This window comes from Pezoporus occidentalis, unplaced genomic scaffold (genome assembly GCF_034315485.1).
Source record: "Pezoporus occidentalis ecotype Australia unplaced genomic scaffold, CSIRO_AGI_Poc_V1 ctg1, whole genome shotgun sequence".
Taxonomy (NCBI): domain Eukaryota; kingdom Metazoa; phylum Chordata; class Aves; order Psittaciformes; family Psittacidae; genus Pezoporus; species Pezoporus occidentalis.
In genome coordinates, this window is record NW_026912778.1 from 13,446,523 (window position 1) to 13,465,556 (window position 19,034).

The 19,034-nt window shown below is 38.8% G+C and overlaps 2 protein-coding genes across 21 annotated transcripts in view; one reads left to right on the top strand and one right to left on the bottom strand.

Moving 5' to 3' along the window:
* The window catches only part of PCM1 (pericentriolar material 1), a 44,065-nt gene extending 37,055 nt beyond the window's left edge, over positions 1-7,010 (bottom strand). For 17 of the 18 annotated variants that reach the window (XM_062638193.1, XM_062637863.1, XM_062638271.1 and 14 more), the window contains exons 1-4: positions 6,887-7,010; positions 2,688-2,806; positions 1,880-2,125; positions 462-734 (exon numbers count right to left, since the gene is read on the bottom strand). In XM_062638193.1, coding sequence (XP_062494177.1) covers positions 462-734; positions 1,880-2,125; positions 2,688-2,783 — 615 coding nt within the window. In that variant the 5' untranslated portion in view covers positions 2,784-2,806; positions 6,887-7,010. The remainder of the gene's footprint in view (positions 1-461; positions 735-1,879; positions 2,126-2,687; positions 2,807-6,886) is intronic. The other variant, XM_062637947.1, reaches the window with a different exon arrangement.
* Positions 7,011-7,835: 825 nt separating this feature from the next.
* FGL1 (fibrinogen like 1) overlaps positions 7,836-19,034 on the top strand; it is a 29,012-nt gene continuing 17,813 nt past the window's right edge. For 2 of the 3 annotated variants that reach the window (XM_062636470.1, XM_062636625.1), the window contains exons 1-2: positions 13,349-13,481; positions 17,934-18,009. In XM_062636470.1, the coding sequence (XP_062492454.1) occupies positions 17,944-18,009 (66 nt within the window). In that variant the 5' untranslated portion in view covers positions 13,349-13,481; positions 17,934-17,943. Of the gene's footprint in view, positions 7,965-13,348; positions 13,482-17,933; positions 18,010-19,034 lie in introns of those variants that run through there. The other variant, XM_062636557.1, reaches the window with a different exon arrangement.

Below are 19,034 nucleotides of genomic sequence, written 5' to 3' on the forward strand. Positions count from 1 at the left end.
GATAGTAATAGCAAAGTAGTAATTACAAGGAGTGACATAAAATCCTATAAGCACTCTTCTGCCGAGCAGTTAAAATAAACAGCTTTCATAAGGGTAAATTTATGCATGCATGAAGCTGCAAGACTGAAGCACGGGGCTTCTTGTCAACATAAGCTAAAACAGAATTGAGCACATTAACATAGGAAAATATTAAACTGTGAGACTATTTTCTGAAACTGTATAAAAGAGAACCAATCTCTAAGATGAAAATACTGCTTCTGTTACAAACAAGGAAATTTCTAAAGAACAGTACATGATTAAGTCTGGTTTCATGTTTTCCTCAAGTTGCCTTTTAGAATCAGATAAGTATTTTCAATGAAGTTACACTTTTTGGAAATTTAGAAAAATGACTGGAAAGTAACAAGGGAATTAAAACCTTTCTAACAGTCAATATTCTGTAAACATTCTAGGAAAGTAAATACCTGGCTACTATCCATAGCTGTTTCTTCCCTTCCATCTTCTTGAGCAGAGACTTGGCAATTTTGCAAGAAATCCTTGCTTAGCGCAGCTCCAAACAACTCTTTACATTGCACTGATACCCCACTTTCCTTTTTTTGGGAACCTGAGGCAGGATCTTTGCTTTTGTTAGTGTTTATTTGCAGTGACAGGAAGTTGAATGGCTTTTTATTTTCATTAAGTTGACGTTTGTTGTTAGCAGCCGTTGCCCTGCCTTGAGAATCACTTCCAATGCTTCGCTATAAACAAACAAAAAAAAAAAGAACACCTGCTTTAATCCTTTAATTTTCTCTCCCATGTATTCTGAATACCAATTAGTTTCACTGCTTGGATTACCAGTTCTGCCGTATTATTAGACTGATTTTAAAGTTACCTTATTAGTCACAGATTAGCCAAAAACTAGCTACAGACACTGCCAGCGATTTTTGCCACATAGCTTTCAGAAAGCAAGCCCACCCTCCCAGAACAGCTGAGAAGCAAAATGGTTCTCAAGTTCCTCAGAGCTTAGTTCCTCATCCTTGCTGTGGCCTCCACCTTTACTATAGCAAAAGGCATCCTACTTCACCAGGTACATTGGAGAGAATAACAGTAATAAAAGAGCTACATATTCACTTGAAGATTATGATAACTCATAACTTCAACTTTTCTTTACAAACTTCTGAATAGTAACTTGATGCTGTAACATACATTTGGGGAGGAAGTTATGCCCAGTTTTCATATTCTAAGTCAAGGCAACGAATCACATTTCAAAAGAACCTTCACAACCCAAACAAGTTAACAACAAACTTTGACAAAAATGAACAAGCCTCTACTCTGAAACTGTTAGCACAAATTTATTCCTTGTCAAAGAATTAACCCCTTATACTTTTCATCATTTTGGACAAAGGAAGGATAAATGCGCCATATTCCCAAAATACTTATGGCTCAAGAATTCATGCCATACATTTCACTACAGTACCCTGAGGAGCAGTTTTTAATAATACTCTTTTGCTTAATCCACAAGAATAACAAAGTTGAGAAACACAAACTGGTAGTTTAAGAACAGACTTTCAAAACAAGGTAACAAGTATTTCTGAGTGGCAAACAACTATGACGAGTAAGAAATACAAACTGGAGGACACAGGAATTTGTTAATAATTGAGTAGAAGAAAGCGAAGGCAGCTAGCGCACCCTCAAGGACAGGAAAGGATGGTCCTAAACTTTCCATATGTTTCTCAAGTTCAAAATTAGAATTTTGATTTGATTTCCATGATGACTATGAACATGTTTTTACCTCAATCCTTTATGAAAGCTTTCTTTATTCATCTGTCAAATTATTAAGAGATAGCTGAATAAATCTAGTAGTTACATTTATAGTGGCAGCTAGCATTCTATTCACACAAACCTGATCCAGATCACTGAAGTTTATTCTCTGTTTAAGCCTTTCCAGCTCAGCCTGCTCTGGAACAGACATCTGGGTCATGTATCGAGCATGAGGAAAACTATGAGGAGTTCTGGTTTTCCGGCGTCCCATTCCAGGTGTGGATTCTGGAGATATATCATTAGTAAGCCTTGTTTCAGCTTCCCCACCAAGCTTTTTCTTGTTTTTTTCTGAAGATCTGTTTGCTTTCTTCTGTTGACTTCCCCAGTCCTTAAGGGGAAGCAGAGGGCACAGAAACAAAAAAAAGTCCTATTTGTTATCCAGATTGATTAAAAAGTAAATGTTTTAATTCAGCAAAAGAGAGCTTACTTCCATTTTAGAAGTTAAAAAGCAATAAAAAACATGCACTAAGTTTTATAAAGCAAATGTCACGTTACAAAATACAATTTTCTCCACTGCATACATGCTTGACAGGAAATTTTAAACCCATTTCATCCCAGAATGTATTATATTAATTTCAAATGAAGCTAAAATTCTATTATTCTTCTTTGTTGAAGATTCTTCAGCAGTTTACACCTTTTAGAGTTTTCACTTTCATGACACCTACAATGCTTTTGTGTCTAGCTACTTTATTTATTCAAAACACTTCACATAACCTCTGAACTGCACTTACTGCTTGCTTACATCTACCTTATTTTTACAGGGTTTGCTACCTGTAAAGCTCTCCTGACAAGGCTTTGAGTTTTGCTTTGTTACCTTCCACTAACAGTATCTACCTGGAAATTTTAGTGTACAGCATAAAATGGCAACTGAAAGATAAGATTAATTGTACCGTATTGTTCAGGCGGTCATCAAGGCTCTCATTGCTCCAGCTAGGCAAGTCCTGATCATTCATGCCTTCTTCAAAGGGACCACCTCCTGTTGCCATGACAAGCAATCACTAAAAAGAATCTAAAAGAAACAGTTGAAAAAAAAAAAAAGTGCTGTATTAAAATCAGTTTGTGTAGAACATTTGAAAGATTCATAATCTAACCATTACACAATAATAAAATGCAAACACAAGGCTATTTTAGAAAACAGACCTCCTGTTTGCTAAAAATGTAACAGTAAGAACAACACAGATATTGGCATTAAAAATTAAACAAGTAGTTGTGGATTGGTTCCGCTGATGATTTTGTTTTTGAAATCTCTGTTCTTAGAATGTGTTTTGGTTTTGGTTTTGGGCTCTCAAATTTCCTCACTGTAAAACACATTACACAGTGCTTGGAATGACTGCTTTGGGATTGCTAAAGCCTGCACTTTCTATTCAATACAGGGAGTCTGGAGACCTAGGATGTCTAACTTCTGCATTTATGTCAATACCAGTATGTTGAAAGCAGGGCTGTGAAGAGGATACATGACGCAATACAGAGAAAATACACATTAATAAAAGGATTTTTACCTTCTTCACTATAGGTTAAGTTATTTAAGCAGTGAATGCTGTGCCACTTACATCACAATTTCTAGTAAAACCAAACAAGATAATTTAGTTTTCCTAGAGCTTTGATGCTAATAGTGTCATTCTGTGCAGTATAAAACAATCTGTATGTTAACAGTTTTTTTTTTCCCACTTCTAGTTTTGACTTTAGTAATGGAAAAGTTGCTAAAGCTGAAAGATCAGAAATCAAGTATTTCTTTATAGCAGAAAAATTAACCTGTTCAAAAAGGCGAAGAATACATAACTGCATATACTCTCAGGCTGCAATAAAAACCCTTGTAGCCTACGCGCTTCTCACACAGTTTCACTGCACAAAGCTCCAAACCTTTCCTTTGTAACAGCTATAAACTTCACTTACAGATGCGGAAGAAGGGTCTTGCAGAGAATTACTTTTCCAGCTGGTTTTAACTGCTACATTAGGACATGATCCTAGCTTCATCTTTATATGGGCAGGGAAGAATTAAAAGGGACAACTTATTTCTAAACATTTTACTACAACCTATCTACTATTAATTTTCATGCAGTACAGGTGAAAAAGTCATCTAAAGCTCCAGACTCAAGTTTAAGAAGTATCTAAATAAATGATTTTTTTAATAATCAGTTCCAGGGGAGGTTTGGGGGAAGGCAATAAATACTGAACTAAGTTTAAAAACTGTAGTAGTATACCTTACACCTGTCTGTCTTAGGTATATTATTCCAAGAAAAATCATACAGTACAGCCCTCTCAGCACTTGAAAAAGCAGTATTTTTATGCAAACACAGCCTACTACTATACCATTAAGGAAACAGGATCTACAAGGTATGCTCATTATGTCTGGACCCAAGTCACACAAACACAGTTCAGAGTAATTCAGCCTCTGCATATTGCAATCAGAATCATAACACAGGTCTAATGAGAAGCCTGCTACTTTGGGAACTGGCATACCTGTGCCCTACTGTCTTTGCATATTCATCCGTATTCCCTTCCTCATCTCAACAGAAGTGTCCACTACACCATGCATTCGCAGGGTACCATCTGTAAACTAGCTAGCCAGCAAGTAAAACCAACATTAAATATCACATGAATTCTCAGCTGGCTAAGCTCCCTGATCTAGCTAACCTTATGACTACATAAGAATGATTTGTAGGCTCAAGGAAGGCAAATAAAAGCGATATCATCAGGAGGAGCGAAACCCAGACAGGCCAAGTGTAAAACCACACCTTTTGTGTAACTTTCACCCAGGTGAACTGTCAGATTTACTTACAAAATAAGGACACTACGCCTTTCACATTTTCTTTGTTTTCAATTAGAAGCAGAAGCATCCTATGAGAAATTGACAGGGAAGCTCTCTTGCCAACTCAAAGTAAATTGGACAAGCATTCAAAACAAAGGCATAGTCATCAGTTTATTTTAGAAAGCAGCTATGTTTTGTAAGAACTTACTTCAGTTACAGATAACTGTTCAGCCTTGTAGATGTCCAAGACCCAGCATTTCAACTGGCACTCTAAACTGACCTATGCCACCAAGCATAATGAGCTCATCTCCACAAGATTAGAGGCCATCTGGGTTCACAGTCCAATTCAGTAAGCTGTTTTCTCATCATCATGTTATATAATTCCACTGGAACAGTAGCAAAGAAGTTTTTCCCTGCCTCCTACTGTAAAAACAAGATGCAGCAGTATTCATCTTTACAGAATACAAGCAACTGTTCACATTTATTTCATGTAAAACTTTCACAAAAGTTATCTTCAACTATCTTTGCTGTAGGAGTCTCTAATTACCTCTGAGGTAAATTCACTCCCACAGATGGAACACTCAAAAAGGACGCTAGGCATATACTAATAGAGCTCAAAAATAATAGTATCCTGATTACTTACTGCACGCAGATTTAGAAGCGTTCTAACAGAACCATGCCTTTCCAGACAGAAGTTTCTAAACACTCATATTGAATTTTCCAAATGAATTGTATTCAAGTGAACTTAAGATCAGAGAGTTATGCTGATACTTTACTCCTCCAAGTCAGAAAACACAAAGAGCTACAGACAGATTTTTTCTTAGTGATGGAACTCTTCCACACAAAGCTGTGGTTTTCACCTCCCCACATGTCACCAATTTGTATTTTTCCTAATTTTTCATTTTACCAGCTATTTCCAGAAATCCTCTTATAAAAGCTTTGTTATCCTCTCATTACACTATTTCGGCATGCAGCAATCTCAGCTTCCTGCACATTATAGTATCTGTAGAAAAGCTCTAATTTGAGCATGCGCATACTGCCTTACAAGTCCCCTTACTGGGGGCTTGAAGAAACAAACCGGAAAACTTTAACGTGTATTTTCTGTTGAAAAAGATTTTCAAGTGTATTTTCTATAGAAATAGTTTCAGAAAACATGGAAGGTTACAGTAAAAAAAATACAAGACTGTAGCCAAAACATATTTTGTACATGTAATAGTAATATGCAAACTGCTCAGAAATTTCACATGATAACAAAAACAAAGACAGGTATTTTAAAAGGCTTTTTTTTTTTTTTCCTACAGTGGAGTTGGTTTTGACATTTTTTTTCTATGGCATTCAAGAGAACTGCCAGAGCTCTGAAGATCACTTAATCCTACATACAGAAACTTCTGAAAATTAAAACTTAAATGGAAAACACAGTGTTGTAGGAAGCCATCATAAAGCCATAAAGCCTGAAAATGGCATCGAACATTTCTCCAGTTTAGCTTCTGAAGGCATACGCTCCTCACCGAGCACTAACTTCGCATTAACTCATTACACAGCTACAGAGTATGGCCAACTCCACAGCATAATCAAACAGGAGGAGGCAAAGGCGCAAGCCCTCTCTGGCGGCACCAGGCAGCCCTCACACGAGCATCGAGCTAGGAGAACGGAATACTTCAACACCAGGCCCAAAGGAAGGATGCCCACCACTATCTCCAGCTTGCGGAGCCGAGGCCGCGCCGCGCAGCTTCACCCCGGCGCCCCGCAGGCTCCCGTCCCGACCCGCTTCACCTCCGCAGCCTGGCAGGTTTCTCCGCTGCCAACGGCGCCGGCACAGGGGAGCGATGATCCTCGGCGGCTCCGCGGGCCGAGCGGCTGCGTGAGGCGGTACGAGCGCTCCGCGGGCCGAGCGCTCAGGGGGCGCGCACGAAGCCCGCTCTCTCACGGCGCCAAAACAAACGCCGGGCACTACGGATCGGGCTCTGCGCAAAGCGCCTCAGGCGAAAGCGCGGCTGTTGCCCCTGCCCCGCCGGCGTCTCCTTGGAGAGCGACTAACTCACCCTGCCACGGCGCGGAGAGGCGCGAACCACCCGACCCACAAGGCCTCCCTGGGCCTGCTGGCCCCGCGCCCCCCTGTCTTTCCGGATCCCCCTCCCCGCCACTTCAGGCAGCGAGCCCAATCCTTGTCTCCCCGCCGGCCGGGTGCCCACCTACGCGGTGCCGCAGGAGAGCCAAGGCTAGGCAGCGCCGGGCGGACCCGCGCCCCCACAGAGGCGGCCCCCGCCTCTCCCCGCGCTCCGCTGCCAGCCAGAGAAGGTGGCCAACCCGTCGCGCAAAGGGGAGGAGAGGGCAGCTCACCCCGCGGCGGAAGGGAGGTCACCCAGGCCTGGCTTCTTCTCCACCGCCGTTCCGTACCCGTAGGGCCCGGGGTGCCCGGCTGAGCGTTTCACGTTCCGCCAACGGAGAAGAGCGGCAGCCTGGCTTCGCGCAACGCCAAGGCACAGCGCTGGCTGGCAGACGAACTCAGAGCCCGGCCTCCTCTGCCACCTCCGCCATCTTGACCGCCACTCCACTAGGAGCGCAGAGACAACCCCCCAGCCGACAGGCTCCTACCGTTACCTAGTAACCCCACCCAGCCTTGCCTTGCCTCGCCTCGCCGCGCCTCGCCGCGCCTAGCCGAGCCTAGCCGCGCTGCGCACGCACCGCCCGCCCCTTCCCGCGCTCCTCCCTGGCACGGCAGGGCGCAGCTCAGCCACCCGGCGGCTGGGGGTCCGAAACTACAAATCCCAGCGTGCAAGGCAGGAGGAGTGGAAGATGACGGTGAGGCCGCCTGCTGGCAGTGCCTCCTGGGAGCAGTAGTTTTCCAGCCAGGATATGGGCAGCGTCAGCCCCGAGACTGGGTTAGTGGATGCCCGCGGCTAGCCTGCGCTGGGCTGTGGAGTGGCGGGCTCGCGTTGCAGGGGAAATAAAATGCGAAAATGATGGTGAATTCAATGTTTACCTAAGTGGAAAAGTAGAAGAATCATGTCAAAACGCTGGACAAGGGTCAGATGCTGTCATGGAATAATCGGATGGTTTGGGGTGGAAAGGGCTTTAAAGATCTATTAGTTCCAATCCCCCTGCCACAGGCAGGGACACTTTCCACTAGACCAGGTTACTCAAATCCCCTTCCAACCTGGCCTTAAACACTGCCAGGATCGGGCAGCCACAGCTTCTCTGGGCAACCTGTGCCAGTGTCTTACTGTCCTTGTGAAGAATTTCTTCCTAATACCTAAATCTATCTTGTTTCATCTTAAACCCTTGTCCCATCACTACACGCTCTTGTAAGAAGCCTCTTTCCTTCAGAGCAGCATTAACTTCCAGAGTCTGTTTCTGCATTTGGTTTCCTGTAAAAAGTAACAGGTGTATATGCAACGGTGAAAAGGTGGAAATCATTGTAAGCCTATCTAGCTTTTTTTCCCTTTTTTTTTTTTTTCTGCAGTGCCATTATTTGTGTTTTGGTACTTCTTTTAGGGCTTTAGAGTTTATGGCTATAGGTTCTTTAAGCTTTCATTTGGGAAAATACTAGGAAAATTTAGAGGATTTAGCATTTTTAAAAGAATTGTCGGTAATAGTCATGCTCTACTGTTATGCTTTGATCACTCAGTTGTTCGATGCAGATGAACTTAGTATTCAGCAGAAGTTCCTGTTGTTGGGCTTCAGTGGCTGGACTTGGGTAGTATACTCAGGACTTTCAAGTTTTGATTCCATAAGGCTGATAATAATTTATATTTCTTGCATTTGAAGAGATTGTCCCTTGTTGTCAGAATATGAAAAATAAGTTACCATTTTCAGCATTTCCATTACACTGAGTTTCTAAAGCAGAAGTATTAAATGTTCACATAGTCCTCAAAATTCATCCTGGGTGAAAAACATTCTACTGGTACTACATGGAAATGTAGTTAATCTGCATGTCCCCCATATTAGTGCTTATACCAATGTATTTTGCTCCACCAAAAAATAAATGACCCATTGATCTTTTTCAATGAGACATTGTCTGAAATTTAGAAAGGAACTAAATGATTGGAAAACCTGTGAAATAAAAAATATTTAAATAAAAATATTATTGTTTTCACTAGCAGATGCCCCTGTATCAAAGGAATTGTTCTGGACAATCTGTAGTGTGTGAAAGAGTTGAGCATAAGACTGCCTGTTACAGCAGCATTTTTGTCCCATTTCTGCTATGAGCTACATGACTTTATATCCACAATTGAAATTTCTTCGAAAGCAATCTGCAACAACTTGATGGAAGATCTTTATGAAATGAATATATATTATTAATTTCTCCTGAAATTCTGCAGTTAGTAAAGAAGTTAATTTATCAGCTTTTAAAATCATACTTCTAAATAATGTGTTTTTATCCTGGCCTCCAGTAGTATGTCTGGTTATTCAGCACCATATTGGCAATGTTGCTGTTGGTAGGATGCTTTATATTCTCACAGTGGCATACCTCCCACTGCCCGGCAGATGGAGGCAGAATTTAAGAGAAAATAGAGCCTTAATGCAATGATTATCATTATTTTTGTTGTGGTGGTTTATTCTTAAAGTAGAGCTCCCTCATTCCTATCATTTCCTGTAGGGCAAAAAGAAAAAACAACAACAAACCAAAAAAACTTACATAAAAATATAATGAGTTGTTAAGGAAAACCAGTAAGTTAAATAGGTTTCAGTGTATTTTAGTAACAATGTTTTTACCATGGTCCCCAATATGTCATAACAGCATATTTTCCTGACCACAGGTTGTCATATATTGGTAGCATGTCTCCCACAGAAGCTTACAGCTCTGTTACTCTGATTCCTGCTTGACATTTTCAGGTTGATTTTTGTCTTCTTAATTTCCGTCCCTCTTCTGGAATTTGCGAACTTGTTCTTTGGGGAAAAAAAAAAAAATCTAAAGAAATAAAGCTCCTCAAAGCCATTTTTCACTGGGGATAGGGACTGAAAAAAGATACAATGAGTATTTAGAAATCATGGATTGCACTTCAAGAAGCATTATTTTCAGTAGGTGATTCTCCACTATTATTATAAGATAACATCTCAGGATTTGGTAATGACTGTGGAGGCAGTGTTCTCACAGGAGAATGGATAATTGGTACATACATTTTGAATAATCCTGAAAGATACAGCAAGGCCATGAGAGGCCCAAGGAAGCCTAAACAAGCAAGATAAGAAGAAGCTGGAATTCACTGAGTTAATGAGAACTGTGGACTGTTGGCAAGCTTTCGAGGTCAAGTTCTCACACCTGTGCTTAACCAATTATATGTTAGTCACTAAGGGTCTTCAAGACATGTATCCAATCATAATATGCCAAATCACTGTAAGTGCATGTAAGAAACAGTATTTAAGGGGTTAAGGCTTTGTAATAAATGGCTTTTGTCTGATCATACTGATCTCTGACTGAGTCCATATATTTTCTGCGGCACATGACTGTGAGCCAAAACTAATTGGGCTTAAAGAATGTCTTGTTTAAATAAAAAAAAAAAAAATTTTTTTTGGGGGGAATTCCTATATCAGCGTTAATGAGCCTCTAGATTGACAGTAGCTAATTCCTCCTACAAAGATCTCTGTTGTAAGTGCTTCCATCAGCAGACATAATAATGAATGCACCCTCATAGGAACTGAATGGATTATCTTTGAGATAGCCCAATTCAATTAGGATTGAAAGCTATGTCATAGACATGATGAATTTTTCCTTGTGCATCTGCTGTCTGTATCTTCTTTATTTTATTATTCCAGAGTGAAAGGAAAGAAAGCAAATAAAATACATGCAAGTAAGGGCTAGAAACAAGAAGTGAAGAATTAAAGTTTTACTGAGAGAGAAGAGATATGATGAATAGGTGGGAAGAGAATTTTTTAAGGCACTGGAACAAAGGCACTAATTAATAGGGCATTCGGTTCAAATAGCAATTGTACTCTTTTTTGCTGATTTTGTGACAAAGAGCTTTTTGCTACAAAAATGAAACTGGTCAAATATGATTACCATAATGTGGCTACACAGTGGCTATAAGGCTACTATAATAAGGGTAGTTTCTCTTTCTTTGTGTTATATTGGATTCGAAAGATCTTTTAAGTCATTAACAAAGAGTCTTGAGTTGATTTATACAGGAATATAAAGTGTCCACTTATCCCCATGGGACCTAATAATAAATTAAACAGATGTAGGACACAGGTACAGGCATTTAAGAGCCAAAAGTGAAGCATTAGGCTGGTCAAGGATTAGCCAATTGTGAAGAAGAAAGCATTTTTTGATGATCCACTCAAGCGTAATAGCCATCAGAGCAATAAAGGAAACAAGACCAATTGAGAGACAGGTATTAGCTAACCTTGTCAGACCCCAGAAAAGCACACGAACCTCAGCTGAATAATGGGCAGGTTCGTGTTCTCTTGGCACTTGCACTAAGATTTTGAGCAAGTCACTTGCTTGCCATATACCTTTCCTTACAACATACCTTAACTAATGTTTTTTATGATCTTGGGGTTAATGAATAGCAGACAAATGTTAGCAATGGAATTTCTTGTGATGATTTTCTAAAAAAAAAATTACTCTGGGCTTCACCAAATGCACCATTTCTCTATATTCTGCAATAGGAAATTTGTACAGATGTGGATATTTTTTTAGATCTTTAACTTCTGTAATGTGTTCCATCTATGCTAGTAATACTATCTTTGCTAGCGTCTACTGAAAAAGATGGGAAGGACTGCTTGGTTTGTATTTCTAATAGGAACTGGGGAGGTGATAAAATAAAGTCCAAATATGTTGAATATGCTGATCATATCATCCATGATAATGAAGGTGTGTTCCTGATTTTGGTATCATGTATCTGAAATGACAGACTGCGAAATAACTGAAATAACTAAATTATGCACCTGTTTCTTAGATTAATACTCAAAAATTAGGTGAATCACTTAAAACCTGGATATTACACCCCCTTGTCCTGGGGAAAGGGCTTGTGTGCCCTTGTGAGGTTGGGAGCTATGCTGGTGGTGGCATATGTCTCCGGTAGGTTCTCCCATGCCAGACAGGTCTCAACGAAGGGTCAGACAAAATGTGTCCATGGGCAGGATGGGCTCACTAGCCTTCGGGCAGCCATCTTAGGAGAAGGACAACTCTAACTTCAAACCCGGGCAGATGGAGCTCGTTTAGCCCTGTAAGGCCATCCATCTAAGAGAAGGACACTAATCAAACCTACAACCTGAGGACTTTGCTGTCACTGTCCAAGCTAGCTAGGCCCTGGCAGATAAACCTCAGGTGTAAAGGGTGGGGCCAGCTCTGCGCACGCTGTGCCTCACCTAAAAAATACACTGCGCAGGCCCAAAGGGTTTACCCACACTTGCAAAGCATAGTGATACCCACCTATACCGCCCAAGGAGACCTTTCGTTGTGCTTTTTGCAACCAGATTTGCCTATCCCACATTGGCCTTTTTAGCCATCAGTGCACTTGTAGTAAGCGTGGGTAAAGCCCTTCCCAAATCTTCGTTTGCGAAGCCAAGCCATGATGATGATGATGATTGTTACATATTACATCCATATACCAATATATTTATATAGTAGGTGAAATCTTCATAAGTTTATAGATGGACTTCTTGAATAACGCAAACCTGTGACTTGACACTGTATATAATTCTTGAATCACAGCCATAGGTTTTAGCCATCTAGTCTTTGTTTAAAGACTTCAAGTCATGGAGACTCTACTTATAATCCTTAATAAGTTGTTTAAATGGTTAATAAATCTGAGTTTAAAATGCCATGCCTTTTTTCAACTTTCTAGATTCAGAGCCTATGTATTGAGTAACAATTGGTTAAGAGTCATACTATGAACACACATACCCCTCCATGCAAAAGGCATTCACCATAGCAAGATTTGCAGTAAAAATTTCTTGATGGATGATTTCAAATTTTCAATGATTCTTAGTGTATGCTACTTCTGAGAAACTTACTGACACTATTAAATATTTGAAATGTAGAATATGAAGTTAATTAGTTGATGTAATTAGTAAAGAGAAATACTGCCAGGTAAACAGATTCCAAATATTACACCAGAAATTATTCATAGGAAGTGTGCAACAAGTATTAGTTTTCAAAAGAAATTGATGGTGTGAATAATTTTATTATTATTATTATATTGTGGAATGTAAAACTTCTTTTATTGCTTTTGTTCAGTATTTCCATAACAGTTCATTTCTTCCAGAAGCATTCCTTTAAGTATACTCATTTATTGAACTTTTGGGGAAGAGCCAACAGAGAAGTTTCAAAACAAATTCCATTCTTCGATGTATTCATCTAGCTGTAAAAAGCTTAAAAAGAAAGTCTAGCCAAGTCACTGAGATCATGTGCTTCTGAGTGCTTTCCTGTTCAGCTAAAAAATACTGATTTACATCAAACAAGATTTTTGTCCTTTTTTTCTTGTTCGCTTTGGCTTTCTCTCTACTATGTTACTTTGTTGGGTATTTTTTAGCAGATTTCTCGTTATTTTATTACCTTTAACATGTGACTTCTAGTCTGAGTGATTGTGTTTTGCTGGGTCAGTTATGCTTTCTGTATACCTCTGGAACCTGAGAGATTTAGACTGTGATTCAGGAAAGTGCTAGAGTATATAGCTGAATATGATGCTGAGAGCAATTTCCTGGATCAGAACAGTAAAAGGGAATGGATGTTCCTTTGTTATTTTTGGTCTGTTTTTATTTCAGAACTGTTGTGTTAGGCACAGAATTATTGTCGTCTTCTTATGTTGCAATTTAGTCTTGATAACTGCAACTTCTCAGAAACATTCCTACACAGTGACTCATAGCAGATGTAAGCCTCAACTCTACAGAATTTAATAGCAAAAACAACCACAGCCTGGGAAGGGCTGTAGAATTATTTGCATCAGCTTGAGAAGATTTATCAACTTTGAGTTCTGTCCAGAGGGAAAAGGTAAACATTTTAGGTACTTAGGGGCAGGTAGGAGGAAGGTAGAATAAAATCTGGGGAAACTGCTGTAGTTACAGTTTAAAAGTAGTGTGTTTTTGAAGACCATATAACTTTTGCAATGTTGCTAACGACATATGAATGTTTTAGCAGGTTCTAGCTATTTTGCTACGATATCTAGTTAGTAAACCTCATACTAAAATCTGTAGTTTTAAAAGTTATAGTAATGTTTGCGTGTATGAACAAGGCTGCTGTTGAAGCCTAAAAGTAGATCAAATCATGATTTGAATTTAGGGGGGATATGAAGATAGGATTATCCGAGTAGCCTGTAAAGAAAGCCCGGGCATAGAGAAAGAAAAAGGTACCTTTCTAGAATTTTTATTCCATAGCTTTGGAGAAATCTTTCTGCACAGCTGTGCAAGTGCACATTCCAGGTGTAATCTTTGAATAGTAAATGATAGTAAATGGATAGAATTTCAAGGTTTCACAAGAGTTGTCCTTAAACTTCAATACTATTAAAACAGAAAGGGATTCCTAACTGCAAAGGGCTTGTGTTTTCAGCCTGAAAATATTACAATAAGTTTATCTCGCTCTACGATGATGTGTGATAATTAATCCAGATGTCTACTGTCTGAGAGGAAGATTTACCTGGAAAGGGTTCTATTCTGCACAGGTTTTGTTTTGTTAAACCAACACAGGTGTTATTACAAAAGTCTTGGAAGTCTCTCAGGACTTATTAACTCTTTGGGTTCCTAGCATCAACAACACACAAATATTTGCTAAATTAAACAATTGTATTCACCTGTGACATGGATTAAGATATATAATTATTTTGCAGTTTTGGGGGTGAATGCTTTTATTGCTTTGTGTGTGAATATCAGCGGCTGCATTCTCTCCCTACTTTAATCTTTCTTTGAACAGAACTTCAGATTTATATATTACCAAAGAGCATGGATGTACACTCTCAGAGAACTGTCTTTTCAGAAACTTTTAGTAGAAATGTGGAAAACTAAGTAAACAGTTACCCATGTTGATTCAAGACTGAACCTGTTGATTCAGTTAGTATATGCAAAGCGTTTTGAACATATATGGGGCTTGACCCTATTTATCACTTTTATTATCACTGTAGGGTTGACCACTCAGTGAATCTCATGTCACTGCAACTGTGGGATCAGATAAACTCTGGGAGTTTATACCTCCTGAGAAACTGGCTCAAAGGTACTGTCCTCTACCTTACCGGGTCTCTCTGCTGGGCAGTCACAAAAGCAGAGAAACATTGTTAGGTCAGCCACTTCCTTTCAGAGCTTGAATTTTCATGTCTCCTCCAACTCTTCTTGACCTTTCTTCTCTTTTGGGGGGACAATGGCACAAATATTTTGGTCCCCCCAATCTTTGTTTCTACTGAACCCAGGACACAGGTCCACTCTGGAGTTTTCAGTGTTCTTTCTGTTTCAGTGTCATCCGTGTTTTTGACATAGAGGTTTGCCAAATTGAACTCTTGGTTACTCCTTTCTATGCCTCTTAATTCTCTTATGATCATAGTGAACTCATATTTTGAGGGACTACAGGATCAATAATTTATCTTGAGTTTACTGTTCGACTTACTTATTTTCTTAGAAATTAAACTCCAGGATTAAAATATATACAGCAACGTATTTAAATAATCACATTTAGAATTTTATTTGTGAGACTTATGAGCATATCTTAGTTCAGGGCTAGAGCTGATACATGTGAAGTTGTCTCCCAAGTCTAGCCCTCCTGAAGTTCACCACAAAAGGATCATGCTTTAGAAAGAGGCAGCCTTTAAATAGAAAAGTGACTTCATCTGAAGATGACAAACCAAACCAACTGTACACACTCTACACTTCTCACTCTACCCTGTGTTCCTTTTGTGCAGCTTGCTCGTAGTAGTTCATAGATGCTGCAAGGGATGTGATCTGCCTTGATTGTGACAGATAGTCTTCTATTTATATTATTTTTTTACTCAGATAAATTTCACTGAACCGTATTCAAGATTCACTTGCTAGTCTATTTAAAAAAAAAAGTATACTCTAGTTGTAAAGCTGTGCAAACCTTTTATGACTAATTGTGGTATTCAGACACTCGGTCAGTGAAATCATGATAACACAGTTTGAATATTAAGACTAATGTGAGGGAGACAGGGGGCTTTTGTAATGAAAATAACAGAGAATGAAGCAGAACAGTTAAATATTACTCCTCCAGTGAAAAAAAAAATATTGTCCCCTCTCTCTTAGAAAACATATTTAGATATGCATGGAGTTGGGACAGTGATTATCAGATATAGACCATTTCCAGGTTGTCCGGGTAGCTGATGTACTCTTCAGTCGCTCCTCTCACTGACAGTGTCATTACAACAGATGGCAACAGCCGCTTTCAAAACGGTGGTGGCTGCATTACCCGTAATTAGTACTGTTGCAGTACTGTTGCAATACTGTTGTAAGGTGAAAGCACATATTTTATCATGACAGAAACCTCCAAAACCTAAATTAATAACAGAATACAATGCCTGACAATTCTTGCAGATCCTGACCCACATCATTTTTTAAGCCAGAAATTCATCGGATTCACCACTTCAAACAGTAGCAGAATTTGTTGCATTCAGTTATGGTAAAGCTTCTAATTCAAATGATAAAACATTTATTTGGTTAGCATAAAGAACAACTTACAACCCAAAACCCATAAATTTTATGTCACAGGAATAACTTAGTTTAAGGTTTTCAGTTCACACTTTATAAACAAGAAACATTTTATAGGTAATTTTTAATGGCTTCCTTCAGAATCCTTAGTAATAGACATCTGCTTAGTACAGTGCTTTGCAGCTTAATGGTAGATGTTGCATATGTCCAAAATGCTTAGAAAACCCATCTGAAGCTGTCTGTAACATGAGTCAGTGCATACAGAGTATGCAACAACATACCTTGTGTCTGCATCAGTCCAGTGCAAGAGGTGGTATAACAAGCTTTATACAGATATACTTGGGCCTCACAACTCTATGCTTTCATATATGATGTTTTCAAACCAGCAAAACTCAAAAGTAAAAATAAAACACATGTTGCTCTACTTATATAAGTGCAATTTAAAAAAACACTCCTAGTATTTTATTAGTAGGTGTTGAAAACCTGAAATTAGGCTGCTCTGTAATTTGTACACTTGCGGGAGTTTTTCAGAGGTTGGTGAAAATAAAACTGGACTTATCGCAGAATCATAGAATGGTTTGGGTTGGAAAGGACCTTAGAATCATCTACTTCCACCCCCCCTGCTGTGAGCAGGGACACCTCACACTAGACTAATTCTATAGGAACTTAAAAATATACTTCACATAAGCACCTTGCTTGTCTTTGTACAGTAAAAAGCAGAGTCTGCTGAAGTTCCACCGGTGTTTTATATTAATTCCTGTAGAAACATGAATGGTAATTTCCATAAAGTTTATGTTTCAATATGCACATACTGGCATTGAATCGTTAATCTCTATTAAAGGTCTTATGCTTTGTCTAACCACAAATGTTTTAACATGTAGTTAGTGGATTCAGTTTAGTAAGTAGAAAAAGCAGAGTGGACACATATTTTTGGTTTAAAATGGTGTTGGCATATACTAAATGAAAATACTGTAAGTTAAAAAGAAAACCCCAAACATTCCTCAGTTGATAGCTTGCAGCAGTTTACCTAATCAATTTAGAATTGGTTCATGTATAGTATATGTAAATATTTTAGTGATTGGAGGCCTTGGCTTCTCATCTGTGAGATGAAAAGCACTCATCTACCTTACAGAAAATTGTGATATTATATCAGTTAATGTTTGCAAGGCAGTAAGTTACAATGGTGATTTTTTGGTCACATAAAATAATTTTCATATGAAATAATGGGATTTAAAATGCTGCGGGTTATACAGTACAAAATATGCATAGCTGTCAGTTGAAAGATGTTAGAATTAAAGCTAGTAACTATTACTCATTTTCCCCAAAACTGCTCTTTAACAGTAAAATTTCCATCCTTTCTTGGCACACAAAAGTTGCACAAAACTTTAGTTCAAGTACAGTTAGCCCAATTCAACTTTTAATTACTTGAATATAACAGAGAACTTCCTCACAATTTCAAAGGACCAACAAGGAATATTGCCCTGCTTTTCAGAGCATTTTAAAATGCTATTTTTTTAATCTCATTTAATAATAAAATGCATGGGTTTGAATCTTGAATAGATGCCCTAAAATATATGGGGAGCTCTGCTACAAAATAGCCTAAAAGGATAAATTGTTTTTACTGAAAATTTTGGAGTTCTACTTAATGAGGCTATTTTCAACATTTATAATGAAGCCTAAGTAAACATATTTACAACATGTAAGAAAATAATTATTTCAAATAAAATATAGATGTCCAGTGTAAATATTCAATTTTAATGTGTAAGTTAACTAGTATTTCCTTTGTTCCTCTACTTCACAGCTTCCGAAGAATGAAGATATTGATAATGATTGATTTTGTCCTTGCAGCTAACTTCATGGATGCCACTGGCAGTTCTGTAAGTTCCAGTAATTAAATTTGCCTATAGAGTTTCTTCTAGATCTTTCATACCTTGTCCTCCATAGTGCTTACAATGTATCTCAGCTACATGAGATGGTAGAACCTTTGGTGAAAAAGATTAGAATTCAGACCAAAACAGAAAGACTGGAGAAATAACCTCAGATGGTGTTCAGTGGAGACAAGTTTCTAGTAAGGAAAGAGGAAACAAATGCACAAATATACAGTGGAAGATAAATGACTGGGTAGTAGCACTGAAGAAAATAAGCTAGTCAGTTTGTTATGGGATCCAGCATGAATTAGAAGGCAATGGAATATCTTTGCTAAAAAAGGTATCATATGATGCATTAACAGGTATATCATATAAGGGCAATGGAATATCTTTGCTAAAAAAGGTATCATATGATGCATTAACAGGTATATCATATAAGGCACACAAGAGAGTTATACTACCACTCGTGGGTAATGGTAATTCAAAATAACACCTTTAGTTTTGAGCAGTATACTTACAGGAAGGCAGAACCCAGGAACTCCTAAAGCGGTGGCTGCAGCAGTAGTATTTCTGGTAATTGATGCACAGGATGAAGAATGTTTCTATCTTTTCCACTTGCCATACAACTTTTTCTCAAGATCCACAGCTTCATATTCTTACTTGTTCCCATGTTAATATGTTATAATTCACACTGAGAAACAACAATCAAAACACCTTCACATCTAGCTCTCAAAACCTTCTGCTATGGATTCTGATCTCCAACAAAAACCCTAACACAATCCCACTTACTCCACTGCTTAAAATCCTTCTAACCTCACCAGTCCTGTACTGTCTGTCTTGGCTGTCTTTCCTAGTTTGGTATTCTGTTCCTAGCTAGTAGGGACCTGGGAGATTGAATTGTTGATTCATAATTGCCTAGGTGGAAGTGGTGGCTGAATTTACAACTAGGTGAGCATCATTGTGTCTTACATTATCTTATGGAAGCACTTTGTTCAGGTAAGTATCTCTATAGTGGCAGAATAGGAAACACCTGC